The following is an 18,316-nucleotide window of genomic DNA, read 5'->3' on the forward strand; positions in this document are numbered from 1 at the left end:
AATATTTTGGGATTTGAGGGGAGTGGTTTACCACTGGAAAATAAGTAACCAATACTACTTTTTTTCACATGAAAATATTTGTTTTTTTATTTTATCTTGAAAAATATACCAATTGTTGTGATAATTGTAACATGATAACTTTCTTGTACACCTTTTTTTGAGGGAGTTTATAAATTTTCAGATTTTTTATAGTTTTTCAAAAATTTTTAAACTTGAAAATTTCATTAAAAAATTCATCTGTCAACAAGTATCTATCCTGTAAAAATTATCATTTTCTCTTGTTTTTAATAATTTATTTACTTTTAGAATAGGATAATCAATAATGGAGATTAGTTCAATTATAAAAAGATAAACGTGTTTTCAAGTTATGAGCATTCAAAGATTTTTTTAATGTAATTTTAGTTTTCATTTAAAAAAAATTAAAGTAATAACGGTAAAAATAAGATAAATAAAGACTACAGTACAGTTCATGTAAGAAAATCACTTACCGTTTATGGAGTTCTACTTAGCAAAATCTCATGACAACTGATGTATTCCTTAAGGTGCAGTAGTAGCGTTCAGTATAGAGCACGAAGTGTACATATAACGTACTCCTACGTGCACAGTATGTAACAAATCATTATATAACAGATATATAACTTAACACTTGTTGCTTGATTAACATTTGTGCGAGATGCTTTCGCAATGAAGGATGCTGGGAGAGCTAGAGAGCCAGCCGGAGAAGTGGCATTGTGCAGGGAGGGAAACTCCATGATTGCAAGGTACAAAGAAGTGTAGTTGGTTTGAAAACATCAGGGTCCACTCAGCAGTCATAACCAAGACAATGCTGCAAGGATCCGAGAAAAAATTAAATTTTATTCAAAACATAAGGATCCCAATAAGTGAAATATCGAAACCAAGAAGATGAGGGTTGACTGTGTAGTTATTGGAGGGAGGGACTTGTTACTTGAATTGAACCTTACATGCAAGCTTTTTCCTACCCATTGACTTATTAAGCCATGTGTTCAACTGCTATGTAGTTAGGGAAAAGTTTGACCTAGTTATGAACCCCCTTTTCTTATCCCCGATTCGTTGAAGGAGCGACTATCGGTTTTATAAATGAAGGGGTTAGTCTTTCGAGTTTTAATATCTTAAATTGAGCAGTCTTAATCTAAACTTTTTTTATTAGAAGGCGATTAAGGTTTACAATAATATGCTTTATCCTTATCCTTGGTTAGACCTCTAAACTTAGTGTATTGAGATTTGAGACATGTAGTAGCGCTCTTCAGCCCTCTGAAGCTTTGAAAACTAGCCGGATGTTCTGGCTGAAATTCCAACAGAACTTGCGGGCCTTTTATAAGATTGCTACGACTGTCTTTCTCAACTTCTCTGGGTAGGAAGAAAGCTTCCCCTGCTTTTATCATGGTTGAGAAAGTCACTATCCAGATTGTGGTTGCTGACTGTTGTCAAGGAGGCAACTGAATACCTCTGTTTTCCAACCTTTCCTTGTAGAAGATATCTATCTAATTGAGCAAAAGCCTAGGTTTTGAGGTTAGATTTTGGTAAATTTCTGGAGAAAAGTGCTATAAATGAGGTTTTGTGCCCATCTCGCGTTACTACAGGTTATTCCGAGTTTTCAAAGCTTTGTAGGATATAAGACTAGTAGTATGTGTATCAAATTTCAGTAAGTTTACAGGTCTAGCCAAGTAGTTTTCAATGGAAACTCTCCACAGTGCTGGGGGCATTATGGAAAGGAGATGGGATGTTTTCAATAGACCTAACAAATGCTGATATTCACATCCCTCTCCATGTAGATTTGAGGATGTTCTTTCAGATCTTAAACAATTCTAAAGTTAACCACATCAAGTGCCCATGCTTTGGTGTGAGGAAGGCTCCACAAGTCTTCACCATAGTGATGGCTCTCATTCACAAGTACAAGATTTCTGGGCATCAGAGTTTTTGTATACCAGGACCACACTCTAATTTTCAACACTTAGTAAGGGTCCTGGACAATTTGGAGAAGTCTCTTCTGATCCCAACTCAGAAGATTCTATATTTGGGAATAATAGTAGCAACAGAGCTTTTCCAGGTTTTCCCAAGGTAAAAGAAGATTCAATCCTTTTTACTTTAGTTGGGGAAATTCAAAATGAGGTCGGCATCAATTCAGATGTGGATGAAGCTGCTAGGGATCAAGGCTTCCTTAGAGAAGTCCATGCCGTTAAGTCACCTAAAGATAAGAGCATTAGAGTGTCATCATAATGCAAAATGGGAACGGGATATTTGTTCTAGTTACGATCTTTAATCTAATAATGAAGAATCAACTTAAAATAATGAGTTGGTGGAACAATACTCCTAAATTACCCCTGGGTGTTCCTTTGGGGATAAGGATTCCAGAACTGCTTTACAGGAAGGATGGGGAGCAACACTAGATTCTCTCCATCAGTCAGAGAAATGGAAATTGCAAGAATCAGTGCTTATTTTCAATTACCTGGAACTTCTGTGTTCAAAACTCTTCAAGTTCAGGAATCATAGATACTAGTAAACTGAATTGCAGTGTTACCACACAACAAGATGGCATTAGCTTATATTTGGAAATGGGGTAATCAGGCTGGGACCTCTCCTCCAGATAGCATAAGTGCTACCTAGTAGGAGGAATTTGAGAGGGATAGTCCTTCTCCCTTGGTTTATACCGGGAAGATTGAATGTTCAGGATAAGTTATCATTATTATTATTATTATTATTATTATTATTATTATTATTATTATTATTATTACTACTAGTTAAGCTACAATCCTAGTTGGAAAAGCAGGATGTTGCCTTAGTGGGTGGTAGGTGTGGTCTCATGAAGGGAATAAAACTGGAATTTATTTTTAGTGGACAGTGTCATTGAAGGCCAAGCTTCGAGACAAAAGCAATAATAACATCAGGTGAGTATAGAAATAACAAAAATTATTATTAAAATGAAATTTTTTGAAGAGTAAGGTAGCTGAATCTGGATGCATTGTTTCTTTTTATTATTAGGTTGAATTTCTCAATATTTACATGATGTAAATGTAGAGAAGACAAGAACAATTGATAAGGATTTAAATTGACTTTCAAGTTTTTTTTTTTTTTTTGTCTGATTATAAATGGGCGAATTAGGAGGTCAGCTGTGTGTGACCTAGTTAAGATTCATCAAAATTAACAATTTTACTAATGAAATATATTTTTTCAATATTAATCTTACCCGATGATCATGTAGCTGTCAACTCCGTTGCCCGACAGAAATCTACGGTCGGGATACGCCAGCGATCGCTATCCAGGTGGGGGTGTACACAACAGCGCCATCTGTGAGTAGGTACTCAAGTACTTCTTGTCAACAAGAACTCAATTTTTCCTCTGTCGTGCCGCCGGCAAGACCTACTTGGATACGCTGTTGATTTTGGAGTCTTTGTTCACGATTTGGTGATGTATTTGCTCTAAAGTTATAGCCTTCGCTATTCAGGAAGCTTTCTCATTAGCTTAGCAAGCTTTTGGAATTAATTTAGATTAATTGGTAACGAACTTTGCTAGATTTTGGAATTCCCCCTTGACTACTTCTAAATTTAAGATGTCTGACCAGTCTCAAGTACCTAAGTACAGGCAGTGTAGCGTTAGGACTTGTACTAGGCGTCTTCCGAAGGCCTCTATAGATCCTCACACCGTATGTTCCAATTGTAGGGGTAAATCCTGTCAATTGGAAGATCGATGTGGGGAATGTGCTGGGCTTTCGGAATTCGATTTTAACGAATTCCTTAGATATGCACATAGGTTAGAGAAGGAGAGAAATAGGAGGAGTTCTTCTCGCTCTGTGGATTTTTCCTCTCCCCATGCCCCTCAACCTTTTCCTTCCCCTGTGGTGGTGACTCCCGAACCTGCTACGAGTGCTCAGCCTGGTATGGCGGATATGTTGCGTGCCATTCAGGCTCTCGGTGACAAAGTGGAGTCATTGGCTAATGACCGTAATCAGCTCTTGGCAGATGTCAGAGAGCTGAAAGCGAAAAGTGCAGTGGGAAGTGTTAGTGCTAGTGATGTGCAAAGTGTCAGTGTCAGTGTTGCGCATGAGGGTACATCTGTGCATGCCAGTCGTCCTCCCAGTCCGGGACCTCTTGCAAGCTCCCAAGCCCAGGGGAGAAGCAATGTCGAAGGACCAAAGGGTTCGGCAGGCCTTGATCGGCGCACGGATGTATCCTCAGTGGTTGCGGACGTATCTGTTAAGGATCGTCCCATCCACATACAGACGAATGAGCCCTTACATTCCTCGTCTGTGGAAGAAGTTTCCAGGAGGAAACGGTGGACCAAGGTCTCACGACCGCTCAAGCATAAGGTCCCTTCCGAGCTAGTCCAACGGCCCAGGTGTAGCCACTGGGTCTGTTCGGACTCGCCGCAGTCATCTGATGACTGCACACCTCCCAAGAGAGGTAGAGTGGTCCCTCAACAGGCTTCTGCTCCGTCTGTTGTTGCTCCAACCACAGTAGACCCTAAGTGGTCCATGCTGCAGACTATGCAGTCTCAGCTTGCTGCATTCATGCAGGAGTATCATGCTGAGAAGGCTCCTGTTAACCTACAACCCGCCGAGGTTGTGCGCTCAGCAGATACTGCGGCTGCCTGCTCCCACACTCCACCTGTGAGAGCTCCACCACCGATGCGCAGTCCACCCTGCCAGACGCATGTTCTTGCTGCACCCTCTGCTAACATGCGTGAGCTGCCGCATCAGGAGTTGCCGGGTTCCAGCACTATGCGGCATTCTCCTCAGCCCATGCAGCATGCTCTGCATACCTTACAGCATGCTCCGCATACCATGCAGCATGAGCCGCATACCTTACAGCATGCTCTGCATACCATACCGCATGCTCCTCAACCCACCGCAGCCCCTCCCACACATGCCAGCTCGCAGACCGACCAGCAGCGGCATGATGTTGGATCTGCAGGTACGCATGCACCCGTACTGCCGGATTCAGCCGTTCAGCTTTCTGCTCTGCCTTTGCCACTTACAACTCAGCTTTCGGATGATGGTGTATCGGATGATGAAGCTGCACATCTGGATGAGCCTCACTCTGATTTTGAAGGGCCCAAGTCTACTCCACCCTCCTTAGACTTTCGTAAAGTCCTTGCCTTGTTCAGGGACTTGTATCCTGAGCAGTTTGTGTCTGCAACCCCTCGTTCTCCTCCCTCCGAGTTTGCTCTGGGCATGCAGTCTGCTGCGCCTGCCTTCACCAAGCTTGTTCTCGCCAGATCATCTAGGAGAGCTTTGAGGGTTATGGGGGACTGGTTGCAGTCCAAGAAGCAACTGGGAAGGACTTCTTTTGTCTTTCCGCCTCCCAAGCTTGCTTCTAAGTCGAGCGTCTGGTATGCCACGGGAGAGGAACCCGGCTTGGGGGTTCCTGCCTCTGCCCAGACCGACTTCTCAAGTCTGGTTGACTCTCCCCGCAGGTTGGCTATGAGACGTTCGAAGATCTGCTGGTCCTTTTCCGATTTAGATCATCTGTTGAAGGGAGTCTTTCGTGCCTTCGAGATATTCAACTTCCTCGATTGGTGTTTGGGAGCCTTAAGCAGAAAGACTTCCCCTTCAGATAAGGACTCGGCCATGCTGATCATGTCTAGCATGGACAAAGCAATTCGGGATGGGTCTGGTGAACTTGCGGCTTCGTATGTATCAGGAGTCCTTAAGAAGAGAGAACATCTTTGCTCCTTCTTATCAGCTGGTATCACTCCTTGCCAGAAGTCAGAGTTGTTGTTTGCTCCTCTCTCCAAGTGTCTGTTTCCGGAGGAGCTGATTAAGGGGATGGCTGCCTCACTTATCCAGAAGGATACTCATGATCTTATGGCATCTTCTGCACGTAAGGCTAAAACCTTACCTTCCGTGCCTAGACCCTTCCGCCCTGCAGCAGTTGACACACCTGCTTCTAGGTTCATCCCGCCCTTTCGTGGCAGAACCTCCAGCAGAGGAGGTACCCGTGCAGACAGTCACCGTGGCAAATCCAAGAAGGGTTCCAAGTCCGCAGAAGGCAAGTTTTGACTGCCTTCCTCTCCAGACAGCAGTAGGAGCCAGACTCAAGACCTTCTGGCAAGCTTGGGAGAGCAGAGGTGCAGACACTCAGTCTGTGAAGTGGCTAAGGGAGGGATACAGAATTCCGTTCTGCCGCAGTCCCCCTCTAGCTACGTCTCCCATCAACCTCTCTCCCAACTACAAGGAGAAGGACAAGAGGCTAGCGTTGCAACAAGAGGTGTCGCTCTTGCTACAAAAGGAAGCGGTGGTCATAGTCCGGGATCATCAATCCCCGGGCTTTTACAACTGTCTCTTCCTGGTAGCCAAGAAGACAGGAGGTTGGAGACCGGTGCTGGACGTCAGTGCTCTCAATGCTTTTGTCACCAAGCAGACGTTCGCGATGGAGACGACGAAGTCGGTCCTAGCAGCGGTCAGGCTGGAGGACTGGATGGTCTCGTTAGATCTGAAAGACGCGTACTTTCACGTCCCCATCCATCCAGACTCCCAACCTCTCCTAAGATTCGTCTTTGGAAAGGTTGTGTACCAGTTCCAAGCCCTGTGCTTTGGCCTAAGCACGGCACCTCTTGTGTTTACCAGACTGATGAGGAATATTGCGAAATTTCTTCACTTGGCAGACATCAGAGCCTCCCTCTATTTAGACGACTGGCTTTTAAGAGCTCCCACAAGTCGTCGCTGTCTGGAGAATCTCAGATGGACTATGGATCTGACCAAGAAACTGGGCCTCCTGGTCAATTTAGAGAAGTCCCAGCTCGTCCCATCCCAGACCATTGTCTACCTGGGTATGGAGATTCAGAGTCGAGCTTTTCGGGCTTTTCCGTCGGCCCCAAGGATCAATCAAGCCCTAGAATGCATCCAGAGCATGCTGAGAAGGAACCGATGCTCAGTCAGGCAGTGGATGAGTCTAACAGGGACACTTTCATCGCTGGCCCTGTTCATCGAGTTAGGGAGACTCCACCTCCGCCCCCTTCAGTATCATCTAGCTGCTCACTGGATAAAGGACATGACGCTAGAGACGGTCTCAGTTCCTGTTTCCGAAGAGATGAGGTCTACTCTATCGTGGTGGAAGAACAGCATTCTTCTCAAGGAAGGTCTACCATTGGCTGTTCAGACCCCCGACCACCGTCTCTTCTCGGACGCATCGGACACGGGCTGGGGTGCGACACTGGACGGACAGGAATGCTCGGGCACATGGAATCAGGAGCAAAGGACACTTCACATCAATTGCAAGGAGTTGTTGGCGGTTCATCTGGCCTTGATAAACTTCAAGTCCCTCCAGCTAAACAAGGTGGTGGAGGTGAACTCCGACAACACCACAGCCTTGGCTTACATCTCCAAGCAGGGAGGGACTCATTCGAGGAAGTTGTTCGAGATCGCAAGGGACCTCCTCATTTGGTAACGCTGGTAACGAGGTTCATTCAGGGCGATATGAATGTCATGGCAGATCGCCTCAGCCGGAAGGGTCAGGTCATCCCCACAGAGTGGACCCTTCACAAGAATGTTTGCAGCAGACTATGGGCCCTGTGGGGTCAGCCCACCATAGATCTATTCGCTACCTCGATGACCAAGAGGCTCCCGTTGTATTGTTCTCCGATTCCAGACCCAGCAGCAGTTCACGTGGATGCCTTTCTGCTGGATTGGTCCCATCTCGACCTGTATGCTTTCCCGCCGTTCAAGATTGTCAACAGGGTACTTCAGAAGTTCGCCTCTCACAAAGGGACACGGCTGACGTTGGTTGCTCCCCTCTGGCCCGCGAGAGAATGGTTCACCGAGGTACTGCAATGGCTAGTCGACGTTCCCAGGACTCTTCCTCTAAGAGTGGACCTTCTGCGTCAACCTCACGTAAAGAAGGTACACCCAAACCTCCACGCTCTTCGTCTGACTGCCTTCAGACTATCGAAAGACTCTCAAGAGCTAGAGGCTTTTCGAAGGAGGCAGCCAGAGCGATTGCCAGAGCAAGGAGGACATCCACTCTCAGAGTCTATCAGTCTAAATGGGAAGTCTTCCGAAGCTGGTGCAAGGCCAATGCAGTTTTCTCAACCAGTACCACTGTAACCCAGATTGCTGACTTCCTGTTACATCTAAGGAACGTAAGATCCCTATCAGCTCCTACGATCAAGGGTTACAGAAGTATGTTGGCAGCGGTTTTCCGCCACAGAGGCTTGGATCTTTCCACCAACAAGGATCTACAGGACCTCCTTAGGTCTTTTGAGACCTCAAAGGAACGTCGGTTGTCCACTCCAGGCTGGAATCTAGACGTGGTCTTAAGGTTCCTAATGTCATCAAGATTTGAACCGCTCCAATCAGCCTCTTTTAAGGACCTCACATTAAAAACTCTTTTCCTCGTGTGCTTGGCAACAGCTAAAAGAGTAAGTGAGATCCACGCCTTCAGCAGGAACATAGGTTTCACATCTGAAACGGCTACATGTTCCTTGCAGCTCGGTTTTTTGGCTAAAAACGAGCTTCCTTCACGTCCTTGGCCTAAGTCGTTCGAGATCCCAAGCCTGTCCAACTTGGTGGGGAACGAACTAGAGAGAGTACTTTGCCCAGTTAGAGCTCTTAGGTACTATTTAAGAAGGTCAAAGCCATTACGAGGACAATCAGAAGCTTTATGGTGTGCTATCAAGAAGCCTTCCCTACCGATGTCTAAGAACGCAGTTTCTTACTACATCAGGCTTCTGATTAGAGAAGCACATTCTCATCTGAAGGAAGAAGACCTTGCTTTGCTGAAGGTAAGGACACATGAAGTGAGAGCTGTGGCTACTTCAGTGGCCTTCAAACAGAACCGTTCTCTGCAGAGTGTTATGGATGCAACCTATTGGAGAAGCAAGTCAGTGTTCGCATCATTCTATCTCAAAGATGTCCAGTCTCTTTACGAGAACTGCTACACCCTGGGACCATTCGTAGCAGCGAGTGCAGTAGTAGGTGAGGGCTCAGCCACTACATTCCCATAATCCCATAACCTTTTTAACCTTTCTCTTGAATACTTTTTATTGTTGTTCTTTGGGTTGTACGGTCGGCTAAGAAGCCTTTCGCATCCTGGTTGATTTGGCGGGTGGTCAAATTCTTTCTTGAGAAGCGCCTAGGTTAGAGGTTGTGATGAGGTCCTTTAGTATGGGTTGCAGCCCTTTATACTTCAGCACCTAGGAGTCGTTCAGCATCCTAAGAGGACCGCTAGGCTCAGTAAGGAAGACGTACTTAAAAAAGGCAGAGTAATGGTTCAAGTCGACTTCCTTACCAGGTACTTATTTATTTTATGTTTGTTATTTTGAATAACTGATAAAATGAAATACGGGATACTTAGCTTCTTTGTTAACATGTATGCTGGTCTCCACCCACCACCCTGGGTGTGAATCAGCTACATGATCATCGGGTAAGATTAATATTGAAAAAGGTTATTTTCATTAGTAAAATAAATTTTTGAATATACTTACCCGATGATCATGAATTAAAGAACCCGCCCTTCCTCCCCATAGAGAACCAGTGGACCGAGGAGAAAATTGAGTTCTTGTTGACAAGAAGTACTTGAGTACCTACTCACAGATGGCGCTGTTGTGTACACCCCCACCTGGATAGCGATCGCTGGCGTATCCCGACCGTAGATTTCTGTCGGGCAACGGAGTTGACAGCTACATGATCATCGGGTAAGTATATTCAAAAATTTATTTTACTAATGAAAATAACATGTTTTGAGTGATCCTTAACTCTACGTCACATGATGGCCTTTCCTCCTCATTACCTCAAGTAGTATAGTGTATGTATAACTGTCAACTTCAAATTTTGAGGGGCAAGATAGGGTTTGGTTTGCCTTGCCAGGCAAAGGAACCATTCTGGTGCCTGCTTCCCAGCGTTGGGATCTTAACATTGGTGCTTCCCGTTGAAGAGGGTATGTAAAGAAGTTTTTATTTTGTTGAATGTTGAAAGCTCGCATTTCAAAGTTAAAGAAATGCGACCTTATGTATAGTATGAAAATCAGAAATTTCATGATTAGTCTTTCAAACCCTCTGTAATAATAGCTTTCTTGGCTTTTCTATCAAGGTATATCTTGGATAGAAACACCAACATGATGCAGTTTTGATTAATGTGCTATTTATTCTGAGTATACAAAATAAATTATAAAAGGAAATTGAAGATTTTAATGGTAAACCAGGCTGATATAACAAAAAAAAATCTATAATTTCCTTCTTCATACCTTGTCAGATCTAGTATCCTTTCATAAATATTATAGACTTAGCTGCCTGGCATAGATACAAATTAATGCTCTTCATTCTATTATATAAAAACATTCAGGTGAAAAGGATAGTGGCCATTTTCAGAAACATTAAAACTGGGGTTATATTTAGCTTATGTACTCAAAATGTAGGTCATTAAGTTAGTATTTAATAACAGAACTGAATTAGTATTTGATATATGACTTACCTGAACTTATTAATTTATCATAATAGTAGTTTTACTGAGACTGGGTACTACGGTTAGTTAAATAAAAACTCAAATCTAGAGACAAATAATTATATGCAAATAATTTAGATCTATGAACCTCCATTAATGTTCATATTGCTTTTACTTCAGAAGCTCGGTTTATCAACATTTACCCCTGAAATTATGAAATTTTCCCATTTTCTTTCCTTTCAAAAGACACAAGAGATAATAATAATATACTCATGCAGTTAATGGAAAAAGAGCCTTCATTTCAGTTTCTCTGTCGCTGTCTTTATAACTCGATATACTCTACCAGATTGTAGTAAATTTCATTGCATCTTAAGTTGCCTTTTTTAATTTGTTAGAATCATATATAGTACTATGATTTATATTATGGTTATGAAGAGTGCATTTTGCCTCACTTTTTCTCACAAGGAATGTATGTATCAAGTTCAAGCGTCAATAAAACTTGCATTTAGCTCTGAGGGAAATCCAGAGAATATTATGCCAGTTGCTTATTGTGGCAATGAAGACAAATATGACGTCAGCACCATTCTGTAATACATACTTAACCAACCCGGTTTTGATAGTGATAGGCTTCAAAACTCAAAAGCCACCATATTTAGCAGTCTTTGTTAAATCTCAGAAGTCCATTTTGTCTTCGCTTGTAAGCGGTAATTCTGATAATACCGGGCTTGTTGCTAATCATAACCTAATAAAGGGTATATTTGTTTCTTCAGTTAGGATTCTGAAGTCACTGCGCATTATAGAGTCGCAATCTTTCGGCAGAGCCTCAACTGCTTTATTTACTCCTGATCCTTCTACAGCTAAACCTTTGTATTCCTGCATTCTTATTTGCTCTGTAAGACAACTAGATTGCAGGGCAAAAGACAGAGTTGGTGGTCGGGATCCTAATATCCTGCCACTAGCTAAAGTAAGTGCTATAAGGCAACTTCATTTTTCATTGGTGGATGGCGCATCATACAGTATTGTATGATTCTCTTAGGTTTTTAAATGTTGTTAGTAATGTTTCAGCTAAATTTTATCCATTTCATCAAGTTTTGGAAGGTGGTGCACTTCGTTCGCTAACTTGCTCAACTCAAGTTAACATTAGCTGGGTAATGATAAACAAATAAATTTTAGTAATAGCAGGATTCTTTCTATTTACTGAAAGAATATAGAGAAGAATAATTCATTTTTATTTTTATGACAAATGGACAGTTGATAAAATAGGGTAAAATGTGTTTAACAAAAATACAGCGCAGCACACAAGACCCTATGCCGTGTCTCTGAAAGTTCTAAAACTGTACCTGTACAAATGAGAAGCAATTCCCTTACCAGCTTTAGATATTAAAATCGAACTAGTTGGAATCCATAGTTTCAATTGATCCTTCCTTACAAGGTGAGGATGAACTAGTCGCTGAGTAAATTTTCTTTAATCCTTGCAATCTTTATTAAAAACTTCCTAATAAGTTTTGAAGGTAATTTCTTGAAGTTAATTTTTCCTTAAGTATTCAGAGACAGCTTCTTGCCTGACTAGGTACTCTTTTCAATTTTCCATTTTCTTTATGGGTAAAGTTGTTAAATTATTATCCCAATTACAAAGAATGACTGGTAATTCTAGTCTATTTAGTTTATGCATTCAATACCTCAATAGACATTACTTGTACTAGACAAATGAATTACTTAATCCTGTTCTGTTATCATTTAATTTCATCCTTTGAGCCCATCATTACTGCTAATAAACAAATATCTTTAAATGTAGGGTTTGCAAACTAGTAATAATGTAGTAAATGTTCTTGAAATACTTTCCGTAGAAGTTTTTATAATTGTAAGTTATTTCTAGTGGTATAGATTGCTTACTTAGACTAGTTAATTATAAAGGGAGTGATGACAGTAATGGCTTTGTCTTTGTAGCAGACAAATGAGTTCAAGTTTCAAGTCCTATTAACCCTTTTACCCCCAGGCTATTTGGAACTTTCCAACCTTTAACCCCCAGGGGTTATTTTTTTTTCAAGCACGTTTTGCAGTACAGTATATTTTTTTTAAATTGCTCTAACAGCCTTAATTTTCGTCATAGAGAGGTCAGGTTGGTCTCATTCTCTTGGAAAATGCTTGGAGGTTCTCAAAAAATATCAAAATATGCAAAAAAAAAAAAAAAAAAAATGTAAATAGCAGTTTTTTGTAAGGACGTACCGGTACGTCCATTGGGGGTAAAGGGATGAGTTTTGTGAAACATACCAGTACGTCCTTTTTGGGGGTAAAAGGGTTAAGGATTTAACCATCTTTAATGGAAGCTCAGAAGCCAATAAGTTTTTATTCAGGGTAATATTTCATGCCTGAGCTGCCATGGTTCAAATCATAGCTTAACTCCTCTAGTGGTAACTAGTCATTCTTGTGCATCATTCGGTAACGGTTCTGGTAATAAACGGCTCATCTCAGTTTTGAGATCCTCTCCTAGAGCTTCAAATTTTTTGTTTACTTTTGACCCTTCTGCTTTATAAACATTGCACAACTCCATTTCTAGCCGCTCTTTTTGACACCTAGAATTTTTAAGGCCTTACCTTACCTTATTGCCTTATTCTACGTTTGTGTTCCCCCAGGTCCCTTAGTGTGAGGCACCTCGTATACCCACCAGAGAGTTGCTTATGCATCTTCCGGTGTATTTTGCATCTTCCAGTCTTGGATGGTCTGGGATACATCTTAGGTGTTTATCAAGGTTATTCTTAAACATCTACGCTCACTCCTGATATGTTTCTTAGATGAGCTCGCAGCGCATTAAATAGTCACTGCATTATTGATGCTGGTGCATAGTGGATTAATGTCCTGTGTGCCTTCCTTAGTTTTCCTGGTATAGTTTTTGGCACTATTAATCTACCTCGGCTTGCTCTTTCTGATATTTTTAGCTCCATGATGTTTTCAGTAATACTTTCGATTTGTTTCCATGCTTGTATTATCCTTAAAGCAATCCTCATGGTAAAGTACTGTAAGTGCCTCTATAAAACAACTTATATCTTAAGTGCCAAAATGTTAGTTTAGATTTTTTATCATTCCTCTCAATGAAATAGGTGCCCTTTACAACTCATTAACTTTCTGCTTTTGTGGCAAATAGTATGATATCCTTATACTGAATGTTAAAGATTCGTTGAATGATCTGAAAATAAGGAGAAAATATTTTCACCAAATATATTGTTTGTACTTTTTATATATTTCAAATGGTTAAATGGCTGTTGATTTTGCTGTTACTTGAAAAGTAAGTGAAATCTTAAAATGTTGAATAGATCAAATTAATTTCATGAATTACCACTACTTTGTATTAGTGCAAGCCTGAAATATTTTGCTTCTTTACTGCAATCTAAAACATATAACATGCAAAAAAGTATGTATATCTAGCACTGATAATAAAAAATTACAATTTCTATATAAAAGAAAATTATAATTTTCTTTTCATTTCGGTCCACTTAAAAAAATTATTTGTTAGGATTTATCTATAAAATTCCAAAGTATCTATTAAAGTCAACTATAATAGATGGATTCAGATTGCATTTATGTATAAGACGTACAGTGGATGTGTATAGAAATTGCATATACTGTACACATTCACATTGATGGATTCAGATTGCATATATGTATAAGACATACAGTGGATGTGTATAGAAATTGCATATACTGTACACATTCACATTTAGATATGTATTTCCATATAAAGTTCATTTAATAAATATACTGATGACAAGTAAACAATTTCTTATGAAGAAACCTATCAACTTTATTATTTGATTTTACAAAATATGACTCTCATATAAATATAGTTACAATGTCACTATAACAGTACATGTCTTTTAAAGAGCTAGTGTACAATATGAGAAATAGCAATAGATTAGTATTGTAAGAAGCCATTGGATAGTAAAAACATACTTTTTAAAGAATACATAATTCTGCTTAGCAAAATTTGGCACAAACCATAGAGTAAAATCAGTGAAAGATAATTTTAGTTACTAATAATAATGAAAAGTCCCACAAAAGCAAAATAAAAAAAGACAAGCAATTACCGTAAAATCAAAAAAATAGTTAAGTCACACATTTCTAATATACTCTCTCTTTCTCATATAAAGAACTTAAAGTCCCAGTCAGACTATGGTGGCATGTTTATCAAGGGGTTAATGTCAGTCTGGTACTTCACTAGTAGAGGTATCTTGGTCATGCGTATCACTGTGAGTGTCTGGTGTGGCTGTATCTCCACGTTCTATGACGGATGCCACCTCAGTCTGTGAATGGGACCCCAAGCTCTCTGAGCCCTCTGATGGTGAGGCAGGGCTGCTGGTCTCTCCCGGTAGAACCTCTAAAGCATCCATGTCTCCTTCCCTGGTGCTTTGTTGATTAACACTATTATGTTCACTTGTAGAGACTAGTAACTTCTGGTGGCTATCATAAGCATTAGTGCAGGTTAGTTCTGATGTAAGAATAGAAGCAGCAACAGCAGCGACATCAGAGTGAGAAGCACCTCCACCACCCTTAGTAGGAGCATTAGTAGTAGGAGTATCAATACAGTTGGTGGCAGCAGTAGTAGTAGTAGTAGTAGTAGAGGTTTTGGTGTGTTGAGATGAGTGATGTGAAGGTTCACTAGTAGTTAAAATGGAAGCAGTTGTGGTAGTAATAGTTGTGAATGGTGATGTTATAGGAAAGAGGAATTGTGGTGATGGTGGAGGGAAATAGGTGTCGTAGCGGTGCAGGTGTGAGAAGAACTCCAGTGTGTTGATGTTGGGAGAGGAGGGGCCAGAAGACGACACGAAGGATGGAGGCCCAGACCAACCAATACCTGGAGGGAGAAGGAGTGGGACAAATGCTCACACCAGATTCTCCACTACCACAAACATAATACTTCTCAGTAATTGAAGTAAGGGTGACACGCTAACACCACTACTGCTAATCACCACGTTTTGTACTTAATCAGTGAACATCATGCAGAGATGATCAAAATTATATATAATTGTCTCTAATGCCTAGAAGACTCTAAAAGCCAGAAAGCATAAACTATTCTAAATGCATATCTGAATTAGTATGATTGGATTTTGTGCACAATTTATCTCTGCAATTGTGCGACAATAAAATAAGTGAGGATTTGAATTTTGTTTTCAGTCAGTATTTAGTGGTCTGAGGCTTATTTCAGTTACGTTTGAATTTAAACATCAACCCTGTATGGTATAAAAAGATTGTTATTTTGATGGTAAATGTAAGGAATGAACACGAACCATTAAATATGACTCAAATAATACCAACTGTTTGTACAAGTACAGCTAGATTAGTATAAGAATCTAACTTTACAGTAAGACTTTAGAAGAGCCAAATGCCAGTGAAGTAACAAAATCATACCTATCAAATTTATAATTGGAAAATCAAGATTATCTCAGAGTTTGGACTTCAATTCGAAAACTTTTTAAGTTTAGTATGAAATCTTAAGTCATTACACCATGAATAGAGAGAAACATCATTGGATGGAAACTAGATATTGAGAAAATTATGACTTAAAAAGCCATTACCTGAGTATATGAACATTTGCAAAAGGAAAAAAATTACAAGCATAAGACGAGAGATACATAATTCTGCAATAAGTGCAAACTAACATTAAACCTAAGATATATGCTATACTTACATGGTCAGCAATGAACCAACTGCCAGTTAAAAGAGATATATCTAGCAATAAAAAATAGCTGGATCAGAGGTCTTTTGCTCTCTACCATCGTAATACCATGATAGCTACAAAGGAATGCTGCTTGACTCTAAATGGCAGATCTAATAATAGGTTTTTGATAATGCTACCACACACCTCCTTCCAAATATAACAAATGTATTACATTTCACATACAAAATTAATCAAATTCTAAATGTAAGCATTATTTAGACACTGATATTAGTATATTATACACTGATATTAGTATATCATTTATATAACAAACACTGAACACTGCCTTAGCATATTAGTATTTCGTAGCTAAATTGGAATGTTCTCGAGAGAGAGAAAGGGATATTTTTGGTACCTCTTACAGAAAAAATACTAGAAATAGCTACATTACTAAGGTTAGGATCATAATACTTTACAAACAGAAAGCAAATTTCAACTAATGAAAACAAAATAATCCTGACAAAGAAAGAGTCTAAAAGAAAAATGTAACTAATCTAATTGAGCTTGAAACTAAGTATCTAAGTCACAATATTTCACAATATTTTGATCCTCACTAGGAAAAAGTGTCTTCCTGCTGTATCACATGCAAGTCTTAAAAATATGTCTTTTATGTATAAGTAATAAGTAACCCAGATTTTCTATTTAACAAAACTGTATTTGAATTAGTCAAAAGGTTTTTATCTACAAATAAGTTTCATATTGCATTGAAAAATACTTCATACTGAAGGGGAGACACTGTTCTAAGAGTCCACCTCTTACAATATCTCTAGGGAGGAGTCCCTAGACCACTTACTGGACGATGGAGATTGAAGGCCAAGTGGAGGAGGTTGAGAGCGTGGATTTTTGGGAGTGGAAGGCATCTTAGGAGGAGAGGACAGAGGAGTACGAAACTGAGCTAAAGCCATGCGTTCTAAAAAGGCATCCAACTGACGTAATGACAGAGCATTATGAAGAGTCTCCAGTGGTCGAATCGAGGGTACCCCACCAAGGCCCTCTATATCTGTAAATGATACTAATTAGTAGAGTATATATCATAAAGGTGTTAATATTAACAATCATTTCACTCATTCACTGAGCTCACTTCTCATTCTAGGTTTCAGTATAACCAAAAGGAGGAGACAATGAAAGTGATGCAGAACATGACTAGCTATACAACAAACAGTATAGAAAAGAGAAGTACAAACAATCTACTGTATATTTGAACATAAAATATATAATTTTTAAAAGAATATAAAACAACAATATTTAATTTAACACCTATCAGTTTACCATTATGAATGACAGTGTCTTTGGAATGATAAACAATATCATATAAAAAATATGGGAAATCTTGTTCTAATATTATAAATATATACTGTATATGTATATTTATATAATTGTCAGAGATTTAATTTGGGAACTTAATGTCAGTTATTCTAACTGACTCTTGAGGGTCCTCATTGACTTCCACAGAGGTATCAGTCTTTGAACTGAATGTACAGTAAATAAAAATTTTTTCCTGTAACCGTAATCACACTAATGCATGAGTAATCTATTGATTATTCTAATTCCAAAATTTTAGCCCAACCACCATTATAACAGCTATTCTATACCTTCCCTTTGGTCAATTTCCAATTAACTACTATCCTCAACTCTAAATCACTCAACTACCAAATATTAAACCCTTCCCAACTTTTTAATCTTTAGTTAAGGGTTTGACCTTAATCAGTAGGTTGCTTGTTTGTGTTTATTTTTACTTTTGCTCTTATGTGTTGTTATTTATTTTATTGTAATTAAAGTTATTTCTATGTACAGTGGAACCTCTACACACGAACGTATCTACATCCGAATTTTCCAACATCCGAAGTAAAATTCGAGCAAATTTTTGACTCTACACCCGAATTTTATTTCGACACACGAAGTAAACATTACGCCATTGAGCGTCGAGTGCTCAGTTCTCTATTCTTGTGTGTATCGTGTGGTTATCCTTTGTTTGGTCTGTTATTAACAGTGCTTATTTTCTTCCTTTTCTCACATTTCCTTTTTGATTTTACCTATAATCATGGTGCCTAAGAAGCTAAGTTTCAGTACAGGAAGAAGGCAATTCTTTCATTACAATTGAAGCAAGAAATTATAGAAAAACATGAGAGCAGTGTGCATGTGAGTGATACTGTATGGCTAAACAATATGGTCGGAATAGGCCTATGATCTCGAGGATCATCAAGCTGAAG

General features: G+C 39.8%; 1 protein-coding gene and 1 long non-coding RNA gene across 20 annotated transcripts in view; one reads left to right on the plus strand and one right to left on the minus strand.

The window, feature by feature from the left end:
* LOC137631531 (uncharacterized) overlaps positions 1-18,316 on the plus strand; it is a 99,694-nt gene that overhangs the window by 25,058 nt on the left and 56,320 nt on the right. The gene's annotated exons all lie outside the window — the stretch shown is intronic.
* Positions 1-18,316, minus strand: part of l(1)G0196 (inositol hexakisphosphate and diphosphoinositol-pentakisphosphate kinase) — a 485,360-nt gene that overhangs the window by 1,476 nt on the left and 465,568 nt on the right. For 8 of the 19 annotated variants that reach the window (XM_068363288.1, XM_068363289.1, XM_068363286.1 and 5 more), the window contains 2 exons: positions 16,900-17,106; positions 14,186-15,242 (listed from right to left, as the gene is read on the minus strand). In XM_068363288.1, coding sequence (XP_068219389.1) covers positions 14,590-15,242; positions 16,900-17,106 — 860 coding nt within the window. In that variant the 3' untranslated portion in view covers positions 14,186-14,589. Of the gene's footprint in view, positions 1-14,184; positions 15,243-16,899; positions 17,107-18,316 lie in introns of those variants that run through there. The other 11 variants (XM_068363287.1, XM_068363285.1, XM_068363293.1 and 8 more) reach the window with 4 other exon arrangements.

This window comes from Palaemon carinicauda, chromosome 40, assembly GCF_036898095.1.
Source record: "Palaemon carinicauda isolate YSFRI2023 chromosome 40, ASM3689809v2, whole genome shotgun sequence".
Classification (NCBI taxonomy): domain Eukaryota; kingdom Metazoa; phylum Arthropoda; class Malacostraca; order Decapoda; family Palaemonidae; genus Palaemon; species Palaemon carinicauda.